At 49.0% G+C, this 15212-nt stretch overlaps 1 protein-coding gene across 3 annotated transcripts in view; it reads left to right on the forward strand.

Moving 5' to 3' along the window:
- Positions 1–15212, forward strand: part of CCND3 (cyclin D3) — a 95672-nt gene that overhangs the window by 78603 nt on the left and 1857 nt on the right. Inside the window, exons 1-3 of one of the 3 annotated variants that reach the window (XM_059400488.1) lie at positions 10298–10637; positions 11533–11748; positions 14593–14752. In XM_059400488.1, coding sequence (XP_059256471.1) covers positions 10440–10637; positions 11533–11748; positions 14593–14752 — 574 coding nt within the window. In that variant the 5' untranslated portion in view covers positions 10298–10439. Of the gene's footprint in view, positions 1–10297; positions 10638–11532; positions 11749–14592; positions 14753–15212 lie in introns of those variants that run through there. The other 2 variants (XM_059400489.1, XM_059400490.1) reach the window with 2 other exon arrangements.

A 15212-nucleotide genomic window follows, 5' to 3' on the forward strand; every position in this document is an offset into this window, starting at 1 on the left:
TCTTTTTCTTTTTTTTTTTTAAGATTTTATTTATTTATTTGACAGAGATCACAAGTAGGCAGAGAGGCAGGCAGAGAGAGAGAGAGGAGGAAGCAGGCTCCCTGCTGAGCAGAGAGCCAGATGCGGGGCTGGATCCCAGGACCCTGGAATCATGACCTGAGCCGAAGGCAGAGGCTTTAACCCACTGAGCCACACAGATGCCCCTACCCTTTAAAATTTCTTAATATATTCTCTAGCATGCATGATATCGTAAACTAGCAGGTACGAAATTGTTTACAAATTAAGTATCCTGTACAGGAATGATATGCTGTTTTTACTGAGAAATGGAGAGATACCTCTGAAGATAACTGATTTGAGATATTTTACAACAGGTGCTCGAAAGTATGGCTTGAAATACTGTATGTCCTGAAGTGTCTCCTGAATCCTTGAACAAAAAACAAAGTTATGTTCAGTTTGGCTTAATGCTTGATTTTTCCATGGCACAATATACACTTATTTACTTATTTTTAAGTAGGCACCACACCCAGCTTGGAGTCCATCACAGAGCTTGAACTCACAACCCTAAGATTGACTCAGATGCTTAGGGGTGCTTGGGTGGCTTGGTTGGTTAAACCTCTGCCTTCGGCTCAGGTCATAATCCCAGGGTCCTGGGATGGAGTTCTGCATCAGGCTCTCTGCTAAGCAGGGAGCCTGCTTCCTCCTCTCCCTATGCCACTCCCCCTGCTTGTGCTCTCTCTCTCTCTGACAAACAAATAAAATCTTAAAAAAAAAAAAAAGACTCAGATGCTTAACTGGTTGAGCCATCCCGGTGGCCCTAAAATATACAACAACATTACTTGTGTAGTATCTCTCCCAAGAATATTTATTTACTCTTTACATAATCAGGAGGAAACAATCAGACAAATCCATATCAGAGCACATTGATAAAACAGTTGGCTTTCAAAAATATTAGTGTTATCAAAGACAAGGGTGAGGGACGGTTGTAGAATAAAAGAGATTAAAGAGTTAGGGTAACAATGCACGCATGAGCCTTGATGGGATCTTGGGTTGAGAAGGAAAAAAACTACAAAAGGATATTGGTGGAACAACTGGGGATCTTTGTCTACAGATTGTTTATGGTATTGTCTTAGTGTGAATTTTCTAATTGTCATCTTTGTTTGGGGTTATGTGGGAGACTGCTGCATTCTTAGGAGACACAGGCCGGAATATGTAGGGATTGGGGGGGTGATGTTTGTCATTAGGTCTCAAACGGTTCAACCAAACACACATGGGTTTAGATAGATAAAGGGTGTTATTATTCTTGCAGCTTTTCTTGAGGTTTGAAATATTTCAACGTAGAAAGTTGGGGGAAAAACAGGATTCACATATAGTTTCCGTCAGTTCTCAGAAAATGAGGAAATCCAAGAGTGGTATATCAGACAATGTTTATTTTATTTTTATTTTTTCCCTCCCCTGCCTCTCAGACCACAGTTTGTGTACTCAATTGTTTCATTGGCTGGAATATTGTCTTCTTCACCCTCTCTGAGGCAAAGAATTTGCCACACCTTTGCTACTGCAAGAGTAATCCCTGGTGTATTTATTTTGCAGAAGCCTCCATGTCCTTTATATTATATTTATTATCATAAATAGTCCACATGTATGAAGAAGTTTGTGTCTTAAACTACCACAGTCACACTGACTTTATTTTTTTATGGTTTTCCATATGCCAGGCATGGTTCCGTGTATTTTACACGAAAAGAGCCCGTTTCAGCCTCACAACCACTCTATAGGGGAGGTGCTTTTTTTTTTTTTTTTAAAGATTATTTATTTATTTATTTGACAGAGAGAGATGACAAGCAGGCAGAGAGGCAGGCAGAGAGAGAGGAGGAAGCAGGCTCCCTGCTGAGCAGAGAGCCCGATGGATGATGGATGCGGGGCTCGATCCCAGCACTCTGGGATCACAACCTGAGCCGAAGGCAACTGCTCAACCCACCGAGCCATCCAGGCGCCCCTAGGGGAGGTACTTTTATCCTCATTTTCAGAAAAGGAAACTGAGGCACAGACAGGTGATATAACTTGCCATAGGCACACAGCCAGGGACAGGGAGTGCGGGGCCCTGTGTTGTTCACCACTACCCCCTGACCACGCACTTCACATCATGAGCTTTGCTGGAGCTGCCTGCCCAGGAAGGGGGTTTCTGCTGCTCAGACTTTTGCTTTTCTCTGAGGGGTTCTGGGTGCATGTCCATAGCAGAAAGTGTACTCCTCGAGAGAGGCAATAATAATTGCCTTTTTAATAATAAATAAATAAATAATAATGAAATAATAATAAATAATAATAAAATAATAAATAAATAAATAATAATAAGACTGCCCTTTAAAAAAAAAGATTTTATTTATTTATTTGACAGAGAGATCACAAGTAGGCGGAGAGGCAGGCAGAGAGAGAAGGGGAAGCAGGCTCCCTGCTTGAGCAGGGAGCCTGGTGTGGGGCTCAATCCCAGGACCCTGGGATCATGATCTGAGCTGAAGGCAGAGGCTTTAACCCCCTGGGCCACCCAGGCGCCCCCTCTTTTTTTTTCTTTAAAGATTTTGTTCATTTATTAGAGAGAGCATTAGTAGGGAGAGGGGCAGAAGGAAAGGGAGAAGGAGGCTCCCCGCCGAGCAGGGAGCCCAGTGTGATGTTGGTCTCGATCCCAGGAGCCTGGGATCATGACCCAAGCCAAAGGCAAACGAATAACCAACTGAGCCACCCAGGCTGTTCCACTCAGGCGCCACCCAGGTGCCCCCAGAAACTACCACCTTTGAGGGTTTGCCATGTGCTATAAGCCAGGGTGAGATGTTTTCTGCCTGTTTAGTCCTCAGGACCTCACCATGGGCTACGAGCATTGTCCTTATTGGACAAAAGAGGAAACAGCCCGAGAGGTTCCAGTAACTCCCTCAGAGTCATAAGGCCTGGAGCCAGGTTTTAGCCTCCAGGAGCCTGACTCCAGAGCCTTTCCCCACCCCAGGGCTGCCTTGCCTCTACCTGTCCTCTCAATGGGATTTGAAGGTAATTGAGCCACCGAATGGAGACTGGGAGTCAGGCAGGAAGTGAGGGGCGAGAGGGTGGGGTCGGAGTGAGGGGAAAGCCAGGGAGCAGAACCTCCCTCATCACTTTCTTTACCCCCTCAGTTCCCAGATGGGGACATTTCAATGGCAGAGGAGGAGGAGGAGTGGGAGAAGGAAGAAGAGGAGGGAGAAAGCATTGTAATGCTTCCTTCTTGGGGCTTTTCATCTGGCCTGTGGCATTCCATTCCCACCCCTCCTCAAACTTGCCATTTCCTTGAGCAGCGTTTTCTAATTGAGTGCACCTGGTTAGAAACTCCTCCCATATTGGCCCAGTCATTCATTGCTTTGTTGTTTTGTTTTTTGTGTTTTGTTTTGTTGTTGTTGTTGTTGTTGTTGTTACAAAAACCGAGGGGAGCCCCTATTCCTTTGAGGGAGAGCTGATTGGTGAAGCCCCTGTAGGCAGATCAGCCAACATCCAGGAGCTGCTCTGCCTGACCCCGGGCAGCATTGAGCTCACCTGCCTCCTTTGAGGACTGCCGGCTGGTTGTTGACTGGCTCTTTGGCCCTGGAGGTTCAGATGACTCAGCCCTGGGCACTGCAGTCCCAGCCTGGGGTGAGGCAGAGTCCCTCATAACGCTCTGCTCACCAGGAGTTCCCTTTCCCAGGGCACAAGTTCCCACCCTACCTTCCAGGATGGGGCGGTCTCTTGTGTGCCTTTTCCTCAATAAATCAACAACTAATAAATCAACACCCATTCATGGAACAAGCAGAAGAGGCAGAAGAATGAATTAGTTTAAGAGCAGGAATTTTGCGGCCAGATTGCCCGGGTTGAATCCTGCTACTACCTCCGACTTCCTGTGTGACCTTGGGCAAATTAGTTAGTTACTCTGAGTCTTCATTTCCTTTTGTGTAGAATAGGGTGAAATAATAGTATACTTCTCATACAGTTGATGTGAAAATGAGACGATTCAATACCTATCAGGTACACACGGTGCCTGGGACAGAGGGAGCCCCCCATAAAGGATTGATATTCTTGCTGGTGGTCCCAACACAGTGCTGGGTCTTGCAGAGGAGACCCAAGCATATAGGACACAGTCCCTTCCTTGAGAAGAGGCAGTCCAGCATTGAAAAGGGTGCAGTTTGGGAAGAGCTAAGTAGACCTTCTGTATGTTATTTAACTCTGCAGTACCTCAGTTTTCCCATCCAAAAACCATTCTTAAAGGGTGAGACCACGCATTATAAACACCCTGGCCCCGTGCCTGGCATATAGTTGGATCTCAATACATATGGATTCTCCTCCCCTTTCTAGGAACTACACTCTGAATAGGGAAAGAGAGCCAGCCAGCCAGAGGTAGAGGATGGATAGTTCTATCTGCAGGAGTCTGGAGGTCAAAGGATTGGTTCCTGTAGTTGGATTATCCTAGGGAGGCTTCGTGGAGGAGGAGATTGGATCTGAGTCCAAGGATGAATAAAGAAATGGGGCAGGGGCACCTGGGTGTGGCTCATTCAGTTAAGCATCTGACTTTGGCTCAGGTCATGGTCTCAGGGTTCTGGGATCGAGCCCTACATCGGGCACCCTGCTCAGCAAGGAGTCTGTCTGTCAAATAAATAAATATTTAAATCAAATCTTAAAAAAGTTAAGAAGGAAACAGAGCAGAGAGATTAATAGGCTAACCAGTGGAGGAAGAGGGAATGAAGAGATGGGGAGGGCAGTGAGAGGTCTTGCCATGTTTTCAGAGGTCTGTAGAGAAGAAGATTCTGTTTCCTCTGCCTCATATCATTGTCTAACTGGAGTTTTCCCTGCTGCCTTACATACCTCTTGTTTTTTGTTTTTTTGTTTTAAATATTTATTTATTTATTTGACAGAGAGAGATCACAAGTAGGCAGAGAGGCAGGCAGAGAGAGAGAGGAGGAAGCAGGCTCCCTGCTGAGCAGAGAGCCTGATTCGAGACTCGATCCCAGGACCCTGAGATCATGACCTGAGCCGAAGGCAGTGGCTTAACCCACTGAGCCACCCAGGCGCCCTTACATACCTCTTGTTGAAGGCCACTTTTCTTGGAAGTGACCATGGTTATTTCAGATTGGATGAGCTTTTGGTGTTTTTCTTAAGTACTATTGTACTTAATATTGGGGTAAAGACAAGGTGAATTTCTTTCTTTTGCTTCTTCTTTTGTTTTTAAGATTTTATTTACTTGACAGAGAGAGCACAAGCAGGAGGAGTGGCAGGCGGAGGGAGAGGGAGAAGCAGGCTCCCCACAGATCAGGGGGAGCCCAGTGTGGGATTCAGATCCCAAGACCCTGGGATCATGACCTGAGCCCAAAGCAGTCACTTAACCTACTGAGCCACCCAGGGGCCCTCAGGTGAATTTCCATAGACAAAAGTTGCAAGAATTGTGAGGGTCATTTCATCCCAGTGAAAGTGTTTGGTCATGAATGACAAAAATAAGGCAGAGTCTGAAGTGCAAGAACCAGGCCAAGGAGTGCTTGTAGCAGAGAAGTAAGTGACAAAGAAAGAACAGATTGTTAAATCAGTGCCATGGGAACTCTGGGTGATAATCTGGGAAAAGTAAGGTTAGAGCCCCACTTAATATGATACAATGAATAAAGGTAGGTAACAATGTATACATTGAAAAAAAACCAACACCCAAGTTTATGTACTCCTGAAAATGCAGATTTTGGGGCCTCATGACAGACTTGAAGAATGAAAAGCCCTGAAGTAGGGGTCAGAAAATTGCATTTTCAACAAGTTTCCTAGATGATAAAAAACATTCATCTATAAATATTTCCCACATTTTCTTGTAGCGCTTTTATAAATTTTAAGGTGGACAAGGCATGATTCAAAGGCAGAAGTCATTGCAGAAAATATCAGTAGATAAGGCTATGTAAAATAAAAAACTTTAATTTGTCAATAAGAAGAAATCTCCCATTGGGGTGCCTGGGTGGCTCAGTGGGTTAAGGCCTCTGTCTTCAGCTCAGGTCATGATCCCGGGGTCCTGAGATGGTCCCGCATCGGGCTCTCTGCTCAGCGACAAGCCTGCTTCCCCCCTCTTTGTCCCTGCCTGCCTCTCTGCCTACTTGTGATCTCTGTCTGTCAAATAAATAAATAAAATCTTAAAAAAAAATAAATTACAAAATATATGACAAAGAAAAATATGAAAAGGGGCTAATATCCTTCAAATGTAACAAGTGCTTATAAATCAATAAGAAAAAAATCAATATAAAAGAATGGGCAAAGGAGGGACACCTGGGTGGCTCAGTTGGTTGAGCAGCTGCCTTCTGCTCAGGTCGTGATCTCGGCATCCTGGGATTGAGTCCTGCATAGAGCTCCTTGCTTGGCAGGAATCCTGCTTCTCCCTTTGCCTCTGCCTGCCACTCTGTCTGCCTGTGCTTGCTCTCTCTCTGACAAATAAATAAATAAAATCTTAAAAAAAAAAAAAAAAGAATGGGCAAAGGACATAAATAGGTAATTCATTTACATAAGACATGTAAATGTCTAATAGCTTGTCAAAGTATTATTACTAATATTCCACTTTTCATCTGTAGTTTTCTCTCTATAAAATGTGGCATGTATATATGTATGTGTATGTGTATATATATATATATATATAAAGATTATTCAGCCATGAAAAAAGAAAAAAATTTTGCCATTTATGACAACATTGACAGACCCTGAGGACATTATATTAAGTGAAATAAGTCAGACAAGGAAAGACAAGTACTATATGATGTCACTTGTGCGTGGAATCTGAGGAAACTAAACTCAGGTACAGAAAACAGATTGTTGCTTGTCAAAGGCAGGGGGTGGGGAAGTGTGGCAGGTAGGGGAAATGGTGAAGGTGGTCAAAAGATTTTATTTATTTATTTGAGGGAGAGAGATCACAGGTAGGCAGAGAGGCAGGCAGAGAGAGAGAGGGGGAAGCAGGCTCCCCGCTGAGCAGAGAGCCTGAGGTGGGGCTCAATTCCAGGACCCTGAGATCATGACCTGAGCTGAAGGCAGAGTCTTCTCTGAGCCACCCAGGCACCCCAAAAGGTACAAATTTTTAGTTATAATGTAGAAAAGTTCTGGAAATACAATGCACAACATGGTGATTATAGTTACTGTATTGTATATTTGAAGTTCGCTAAGAGAGTAGATCTTAAAAGTTCTCATCAGAAGAGGAGAAACTAGTTGAAGTGATAGTTGTTAACTGATTGGGGTAGTCGTTTTGCAACATATACATACATCAAATCATGTTGTCTAACTTAAACTACTACAATTTAGGTATATGTCATTATAGCTCAAGAAGTCTGGAAAATTAAAAAAAAAGTCTGGAAAATGTTTAAGATATGAAATAATGATGATTTATTTTCTCATCAAAGATAACGGTTTTCTGATCTCAGCACTCCTACTCAATAATTCTGGAAGTAAAGAAACACCTTGCTTCAGGACAGATCTAGTTTTTGGTTCTGTGTTTCAAAAGCTACATTTTTTTTTAGATTTTATTAATTTATTTGACAGAGGGAGAGAGAGAGCGCGCGCGCGCACAAGCACAGGTAGGGGAAGCAGCAGGCAGAGGGAGAATGAGAAGCAGGCTCCCCGCTGAGCAAAGAGCCCCAAGGGGACCCTGGGATTATGATTTGAGCTGAAGGCAGATGCTTAATGGAGTGAGCCCCCCAGAAGCCCCCCAAAGCTACATTTTTTAGTCCTCCTGTACCCTAAAAGCCTCTTACATTTCCACATCTTTGCCTCCCCAGAACTTCATACCCAATCTTTATAATTTTAAATTTAGTGTTCTTTTTTCATAAAGAGTGCATTGCAATGATTAGCTAAAGAAATGCATGTTTGTATTTTTTTTTTGAAGATTTTATTTATTTATTTATTTATTTGACAGACAAAGATCACAAGTAGGCAGAGAGGCAGGCAGGGAGAGAGAGGAAGGGAAGCAGGCTCCCTGCCAAGCAGAGAGCCTGATGCGGGACTCCATCCCAGGACCCCGGGATCATGACCTAAGCTGAAAGCAGAGGTTTAACCCACTGAGCCACCCAGGCGCCCCACATGTTTATATTTTTGAAGACAAGGGAAGGAAAGGACTCACAGGATCAGGCAAAGTGCATGGCACACATACATGTTGATACAGGTGCTCTTGAATTAAAAATACATATGATTACTGTTACAGTATTTGCTATTTTCATCTCTCCAATTGGTAGTGTTTTTTTTTTTCTTTCCAGTTTTGTTTGTTCATTAGATTAGTTCAGCTTTTTTTTTTTTTTTTTAAAGATTGTATTTATATATTTGACAGAGAACACAAACAGAGGGAGCAGCAGGTGGAGGGAGAGGGAGAAGCAGGCTCCCCAAGGAGCCGAGAGCCCAGAGTGATCCCAGGACCCTGGGGATCATGACCTGAGCCAAAGGCAGACACTTAACCAACTGAGCCACCCAGGCGCTCCTCTGTTCAGATTCTTATCAGGGAAATTTGGTAATAAGAACTGTATCAAAAGCCTTGGAATGTTTCATAACCCTACATTGAGAAATTCCACTTTTAGAAATTAATTCACTTTAGAAATAATCATGAATGTGCACAATGATATGACAAAAATATTTTACAGTATTGTTTCTCATAGTGAAGAAGTAGAAACAACTTAAATTTCCAGCAGTACAGCTTTTGGAAAATATATTTTGATACATTCACCAAAGGCATACTACATAGCCATTAAAATGTGGACTATTTAATGATATGGGAAACGTATTAACAGTATTATTTTTTTAGTGAAAAAGCTTATGAAACAACTTGCAATCTTATTCCTAAAAATGTTTATTCGTTTAAAAATAAAATGTATATTCGTAGAACAATTTTAGAAAGATAAACATTGACACTTTAAAGGGTTTTCTCTGGATGGTGAAATTGTAGGTGGTTATTTCCCTTTTTTTGTGGCTTATACATATTGTCTTAAGTTTTCTATACTGTAAATGAGTATTCCTATGATATGAAAATGACACTAAAAGAACAGAGACGCAAGGCTGGTTCAGTCAGAAGGGCATGCGGCTCTAGATCTTCGGGTCATGAGTTTGAGCCCCATGTTGGGAACAGAGATTACTTAAAAAAACAAAACAACAACAACAACAAAACTTAAAAAAAATTCATTGAGAAAATGCTTAGCGTAAAACTTGCCTTTTTCCTAACTCATTTCTCTAACAACTCACTTAGTGGCTCCTTCCTGGGGAGGATCCCATGGGAGGCAGGGATCTCCTCAGGCCTTCTCCCATTTGGAGCCTTCCAGGAAGCCTATGGTCTGGCCCTTTGTCACATAGAATCCGGCTTTGGGGAAACTGCGAAGTAACCCAGACTGTGGGAAGTAGAAGAAATGGAGCTGGGAGATTTTACAGAGCTAGAGCCAGGAGTTCTCTTCACAGAGGATCTACTTTCTCCGCCCATGTTTTCCTCAAACAGCAACTAAGGCTTGTCCAAGGCCACCCAGCCGACTGAATGACAAGGTGAGGCCTTGAATCCATGGCCTTTCCGCCCTGTTCTATCACTGTAATATGCAGATTTAGACCCATCCTTCTCATACTTAGGTGTGCCCAGGGAGCCCAAGAGATCTTGTTGAAATGCAGATTTGGACCCAGCAGGTCCGAGGTGGGCCATTTCTCAGCAGCTCTCGGGCCATGCCAATTTTGCCCGGCTGGGGATTGCAGTTCTCGTGGCCGTGGTGCAGAGCATGGATTCTGGAGCCAGACTTCAGCTTCCCAGTCCTAGCTGGGCCACAGACTCTATGAATATTGTGACCCTCACTATACTGCTGTTTCGTCATCTGCGAAATGAGTCTCATACCTGACTCGTAGAGCGCGAGTGAGTATTTAGTAAGTGTAGCGACACGTTAAGTGCTTAGACCGGTGTGCATGAAGAAGTGGCTAGTTTATTATCATTCTCAGAGCCTTTGGTGGGGGGCGGTTGGTGAAGCAGGGTTTGACGAATGAATGAATAACCTTTAGAAAAAAGTTCTTTCCTGGGCGGCTCGAGTTGGAGAAGCCAAAGGGGAGGGCTGATCGGTGAGGAAGAGGCCCACCTCCAAGGAGCTTCTTTCCACCGGGTGGTCAGAAGGGCCGGGAGCGCCCGGAAGCCGGCCTGCCCGCGCCCGGCCGACCAATGCGGCCGCCCGGGGGGAGGGGGCGGCCAGCCAGCCCTTTCCGTCCTGGGCTCCGGCGGCCCCGCCCCTTGTGCGTTGCGGCGCTCGAGCATTCCACGGTTGCTACATCGTCGGGAGGGGCGGGGCGCCTGTCAGGGAAGCGGCGCGCGCGCCGGCGCGGGCGGGCTGGGGCTCGGCCGCGCAGTGCCAGCGCCAGCACCAGACCCGCGCCCCGCGCTCTCCCGACCGCCGCCTGCGTTCTGGCTCCCGAGTCCGAGCTCCCGCCCGCCCGTGCGCCGCCCGAATATGGAGCTGCTGTGCTGCGAGGGCACCCGGCACGCGCCCCGGGCCGGGCCGGACCCGCGACTGCTCGGGGACCAGCGTGTCCTGCAGAGCTTGCTCCGCCTGGAGGAGCGCTACGTGCCCCGCGCCTCCTACTTCCAGTGTGTGCAGAGGGAGATCAAGCCGCACATGCGGAAGATGCTGGCGTACTGGATGCTGGAGGTATGGCCCGGAAGGGTCTCCCCTCCCCCGCCGCCCGGCTCCGGACATCCTCGGGCCGACTTGTTGGGACATCCTGGTCCCAACAACGATCGGCAAGATGCTTTGGTGGCCCAGATCCCCGGGGCCTGGCTTTTCACTCGGGTACCCTAGCGGGCCGACTGCCTCCGTGGTGTCCCTTTCCCTTCCCCAGCCCTAACTCTGACGGCCGGTCGTTTGGCACCCTCACTAACCCTCTCTTCGGGCCGGGAAAGCGGGACCAGGGCAACCCTCTCCCCTTCGGCTTCTCTCGGCGTCTCCTGCTTCCCTCCCCCGCCCGGATTTCTCGGGAGAGCGCGCCTGGAAAACCCTGGGCTTGGCCGCCCCCGCCCCAGAGCCGGTTCCTGTGTCTGTCGCGGGGTTCTGGCGGGGCAGACGGTGGGGGTGGCGCGCGCTGTTCCGGCAGTCAGGGAAATGAAAAGTGCGGGAGGCAGCGGCTGGAGTCTCCTCCCTTCCCTTTGGGTGTGTGCAGTGGGTCGTGGTAATGGGGGGTAAGGTCCCAGTGATCTTGGCTACCATGGGTGACTCTTCCGTTTCCCCAACCCCCTTCTCGCCATGGGGGAGGGCAGTCTGAGTTTGGAATCTTTCTTAAGGAAGGGAGCCTCTGGCGTAACCCCCCAGCCCCCAGGGGATGGGGCGAGGAGGCAGGCAACTCAGAGGAAGTGGGGGGCGTCACCTCGGGGAAGGCGCATCCTCCTCGGTATGTTAGTCCTTGTCACCGAAGGTACACTTATCCCCCCCCCATTTTTTTGCTTCCCATTCCACTTCCCTTCGACGCCCCCCCCCCCCCCCCTTCAGCCCCGCAGCTCTCCCCCCCCCCCCCCCCCCCCGCCAGAAGTGACTGTGCGCCCTCCCCTAGGTCTGTGAGGAGCAGCGCTGTGAGGAGGAAGTCTTCCCCCTGGCCATGAACTACCTGGATCGCTACCTGTCCTGCGTCCCCACCCGAAAGGCGCAGTTGCAGCTCCTGGGTGCGGTCTGCATGCTGCTGGCCTCCAAGCTGCGCGAGACTACGCCCCTGACCATCGAAAAACTGTGCATCTACACCGACCACTCCGTCTCTCCCCGCCAGCTGCGGGTGCGTGCCTACAAATCCCCACCCCCGACACAGTACCGCCTCACTTAGCAGGAAAAGAAAACCCCGGAGACCTCAGAGGCTTTCTGCCTCTGGGTAGGGCAGCGGGCAGCTTATCTTGGGGGTCAAAAGATGGGGCACCGCGGTGGGACCGTCAGTGTAGCCCCAGCCCAGGCTCGAGCTGCCGGCACCAGTCGGATCCCCTTCTCCTGACCTCCAGGGGGTGCCATTCCTTCCTGGTCTTTCCCCCAGATAGCAACAAGTCAAACTGCATGTCTCCACTCACTAGTACTTTGCCTCTGGGTTTACACAGCAACCGTGAGTTATTTATTGGCAGCAAAAGGACATGCCTGCACACCCCCCCCACCACCACTGGAGTGGGGGGAGTGGAATGTGCTTTATGTGAGGGAAGGGGCTGCCTTGATTGTCTTTGTCCCACTGTGGACTTTGTGATTGAAAAGCTTCCCAGAGCTGATTATGGTCAGGCCCTGATTGCTTTCAGGAAGGGCTGAGGAGTTGTCATCCCACCTTGCTTCCTTCCTTTTATATCCCAGAAGAGCCAGCTCTTTCCTTGTCCTCATTCTGAGGAGCTTAAGCTGCTGCTTCCGACCCAGTGGAGTCACCTCTCCCTTTCCCCCTCAGCCAGAGGCCGGAGCTGAGCTGCAGCTGCTTCCCATGTGATAATGCTGCCCCCTCCCCGGGCCCACCCTCTCCGCCCTGAAGTCTTTCATAACCCTGTGGGGAGCTGCTGTCACTCCTGTGGTTTGGGAAGTGGCTCCCTCGGCCTCTTGCTGGGAACTTGGGCTGGGCTCTTCCCCAGGCAGGGCAGGAGAGTCAAGGCTCTCCTTCCCCCATTGAGCCAGGAGAGGAGGATGGGTGAGCTGGCACCTTCCTCCACCTTGCTCTACGGCCAGCCAAGTCTTCTCCTGACCCTGAGAGGAGTCTCTGGGCCCCATCTCCCAGGGAGGAGGGCAGCCTGGAGGCTGCTGTGATTGGCTGGCCGGGAGGCCAGGGTATTGGGGCCCCGACTGCTGCTTGTCGAGGAACGGGATTCCTCTTCCTGCCAAGTCGCTCTCGGAGATGGGAGTAGGAGGCCGGAGTTGGGAATCTGGGAGGCCTCACAGCTCTTTTGTGATGAATCTGGTAGTTTTTGGCAAGTCTGGAGGTGGAGCCGGTTTCCAGGGCTGGCGAGCCAGATGTTTTTGGAGGGGTTTGGGCAGGAGGGTAGAAGAGGACTTCCTTTTTGTGAAAAGATTGGCAAGGGGTGTGTTCCTTTATGTGAGGGGAGTTTTCCAGAATAGGCCACAAGGACTCTTCTCTATTCCTGCTGCCTGAGCTGGGGGAGGAGTGGACAGATGCCTTCCTAGAAGGTCAGAGTTGGAAGCGACTGCAGAAAGAACTCCAGTCAGTCCAAATCCTTGCGCAGCAGAGAGGCTCAGTTGAGGCCCAGAGAAGGAGGGGGAAGACTGCACTGAAGCAGATGAGGAAGGTCAGAGTCTTCTGGCTAGCCCAGGGGGCCTCAGAGCTTCCAGATGTGGAAGCTGCCAACCACTGCCACTAATTGCTCCCAGGGCTGTTTTGTCCACCAAGTGAGGGCGGAGATTTTCAGGAATTGCCCCGATCCAGGGTGGGGTGGCTGGCTTCTCTCACATGGGATTCCCTGCCTCCCCACAGGGAGGGCCTCACCCCTTCTAGATGGTTCCTTAGAGGCTAGGTGCTTTCTATCATTTCTGAGTTAGAAGTTGGAGCACTGGAACTAGCATGAGTAGAATGCTGGCTTATCAGCCCAACTTTGGCTCTGGGCCAGGCTTTTTCTACAGGGCCCTGTGAGAGGCTTGGGGCTGATTTGGGAGGATGACACTAAGGTGGGGGCCAGGAACGAGACAGCTGTGACAGGGGACCTGGAAGAGATTGGGTGGGGTTGCCATTTCTGCCTCAGTAAGGAGCCAAACCCATGAGTTCCTTCCTGAGATAAAACAATGAAGAAATCTTCATGTGTGCAACTCAGAAATGGGGCCAGGACTAGGAACCCCAGATGAGTGGATTCGGGTGGGGCTCCCAGCCTCTCCGCCAGGACCTAGCAGTGGTATGTAGGTGAGGGCAGGCAAGGATAGGGGTTTTGGTCCCTCAGGGATCATCTGGACCTATCCTGTTGGGTTTGGCCTCCCCTTGGCTTCTGAGGCTTAAATGGCACTAGCCACTGTGGTTCCAGGGAAAAGGGGGTGCAGTGGGGTGCTACGTCTCAGACCCACCCCTAGTGTCCCACCAGCGGGATGTGGGTTGGGTTGGGCAACCTCCCCTTTGAGGAACCTCAGGGTTGGTTCAGTGGCTCTGTCACAGGAGGTGTGGCCTCATGTTCATTCTGGTGTCTTCAAAAGGTGTGGACTTGGCTGCGATGCAGAACTGGAGGAGAGGCTAGTGGTGGTCTTCCCTTTCATAAATCCTTGGGATTTCGGAGAGTCTGTTTCATTCCAGAGGAGGTTCAAAGTTATGATGCTGCTGGTGGTATTCGCTGGTGCTTCGCTTCTTTCAGCCCTGGCTGGGGGAAGTGTCCAGAACCCTGCATGAGGTCAGGAGAGGACCTGTATTATTGGCCCCCCTGAAAGATAACCAAACAGGATCGAAAGAAACAATTTATATCGACCATGTAGTTCTGGTACTTGGTAAGCGAGCAGCAGGTGCCCAAAGCCAACTCCCCCAGGACTTGCCATTCTGTAGCACCAGTGTGTAAACCCAGAAGCAGAACTGGGGTCTTGACCTTCAAGGTTTCCTTCCCTGGCAGACTTCTGCTTTACTCCCTCTCCTTCCCTCCTCAGCCACTGACTCCACCCTCTTTCCAACCTCCAGGACTGGGAGGTGCTGGTCCTGGGGAAACTGAAGTGGGACCTGGCTGCTGTGATTGCCCATGATTTCCTGGCCCTGATTCTGCACCGGCTTTCTCTCCCCCACGACCGACAAGCCTTGGTCAAAAAACATGCCCAGACCTTTTTGGCCCTCTGTGCTACAGGTAAGAGTCCTGTACACATTCTTTTTTTGCCAAATGAGGAAAATCCGAAGACTGGGAAGGGTGGCATGTAACTGGGTTGTGGTGTATACTCCTCTCAAAATTTGTGATTATCCTATCCTTTCTGAGGTGGGGGCCCCAGAGAAGGCAGCAGAACATAATCAGAGTGGTATGGGATTTGAGAGACACCCCCCCCGCCCACCATGTAGGTGGCTTAGAAGTGACTTGCTCAAGGTCTCAGTGATGAAGCTGGGAGCAGAACGAAGGTCTTCTTGGCCCTCGTGTTTTTTTCCACACCAGGAAGAGAAGTCATTCACTCCCCAGTCCCTCGTCAGGCTCACTAACCAACCACCCTGGACCAGATGGTAGTGTGGGAGTTTGCTGTCCAGCCTGGCGCTCTCAAGAGAGGCCCATTCCAGCTCCATTCACGCTGCCTGGCGCTTTTCTGAGCCACAGGAAGTCA

Source organism: Mustela nigripes, chromosome 5 (assembly GCF_022355385.1).
Source record: "Mustela nigripes isolate SB6536 chromosome 5, MUSNIG.SB6536, whole genome shotgun sequence".
NCBI lineage: Eukaryota > Metazoa > Chordata > Mammalia > Carnivora > Mustelidae > Mustela > Mustela nigripes.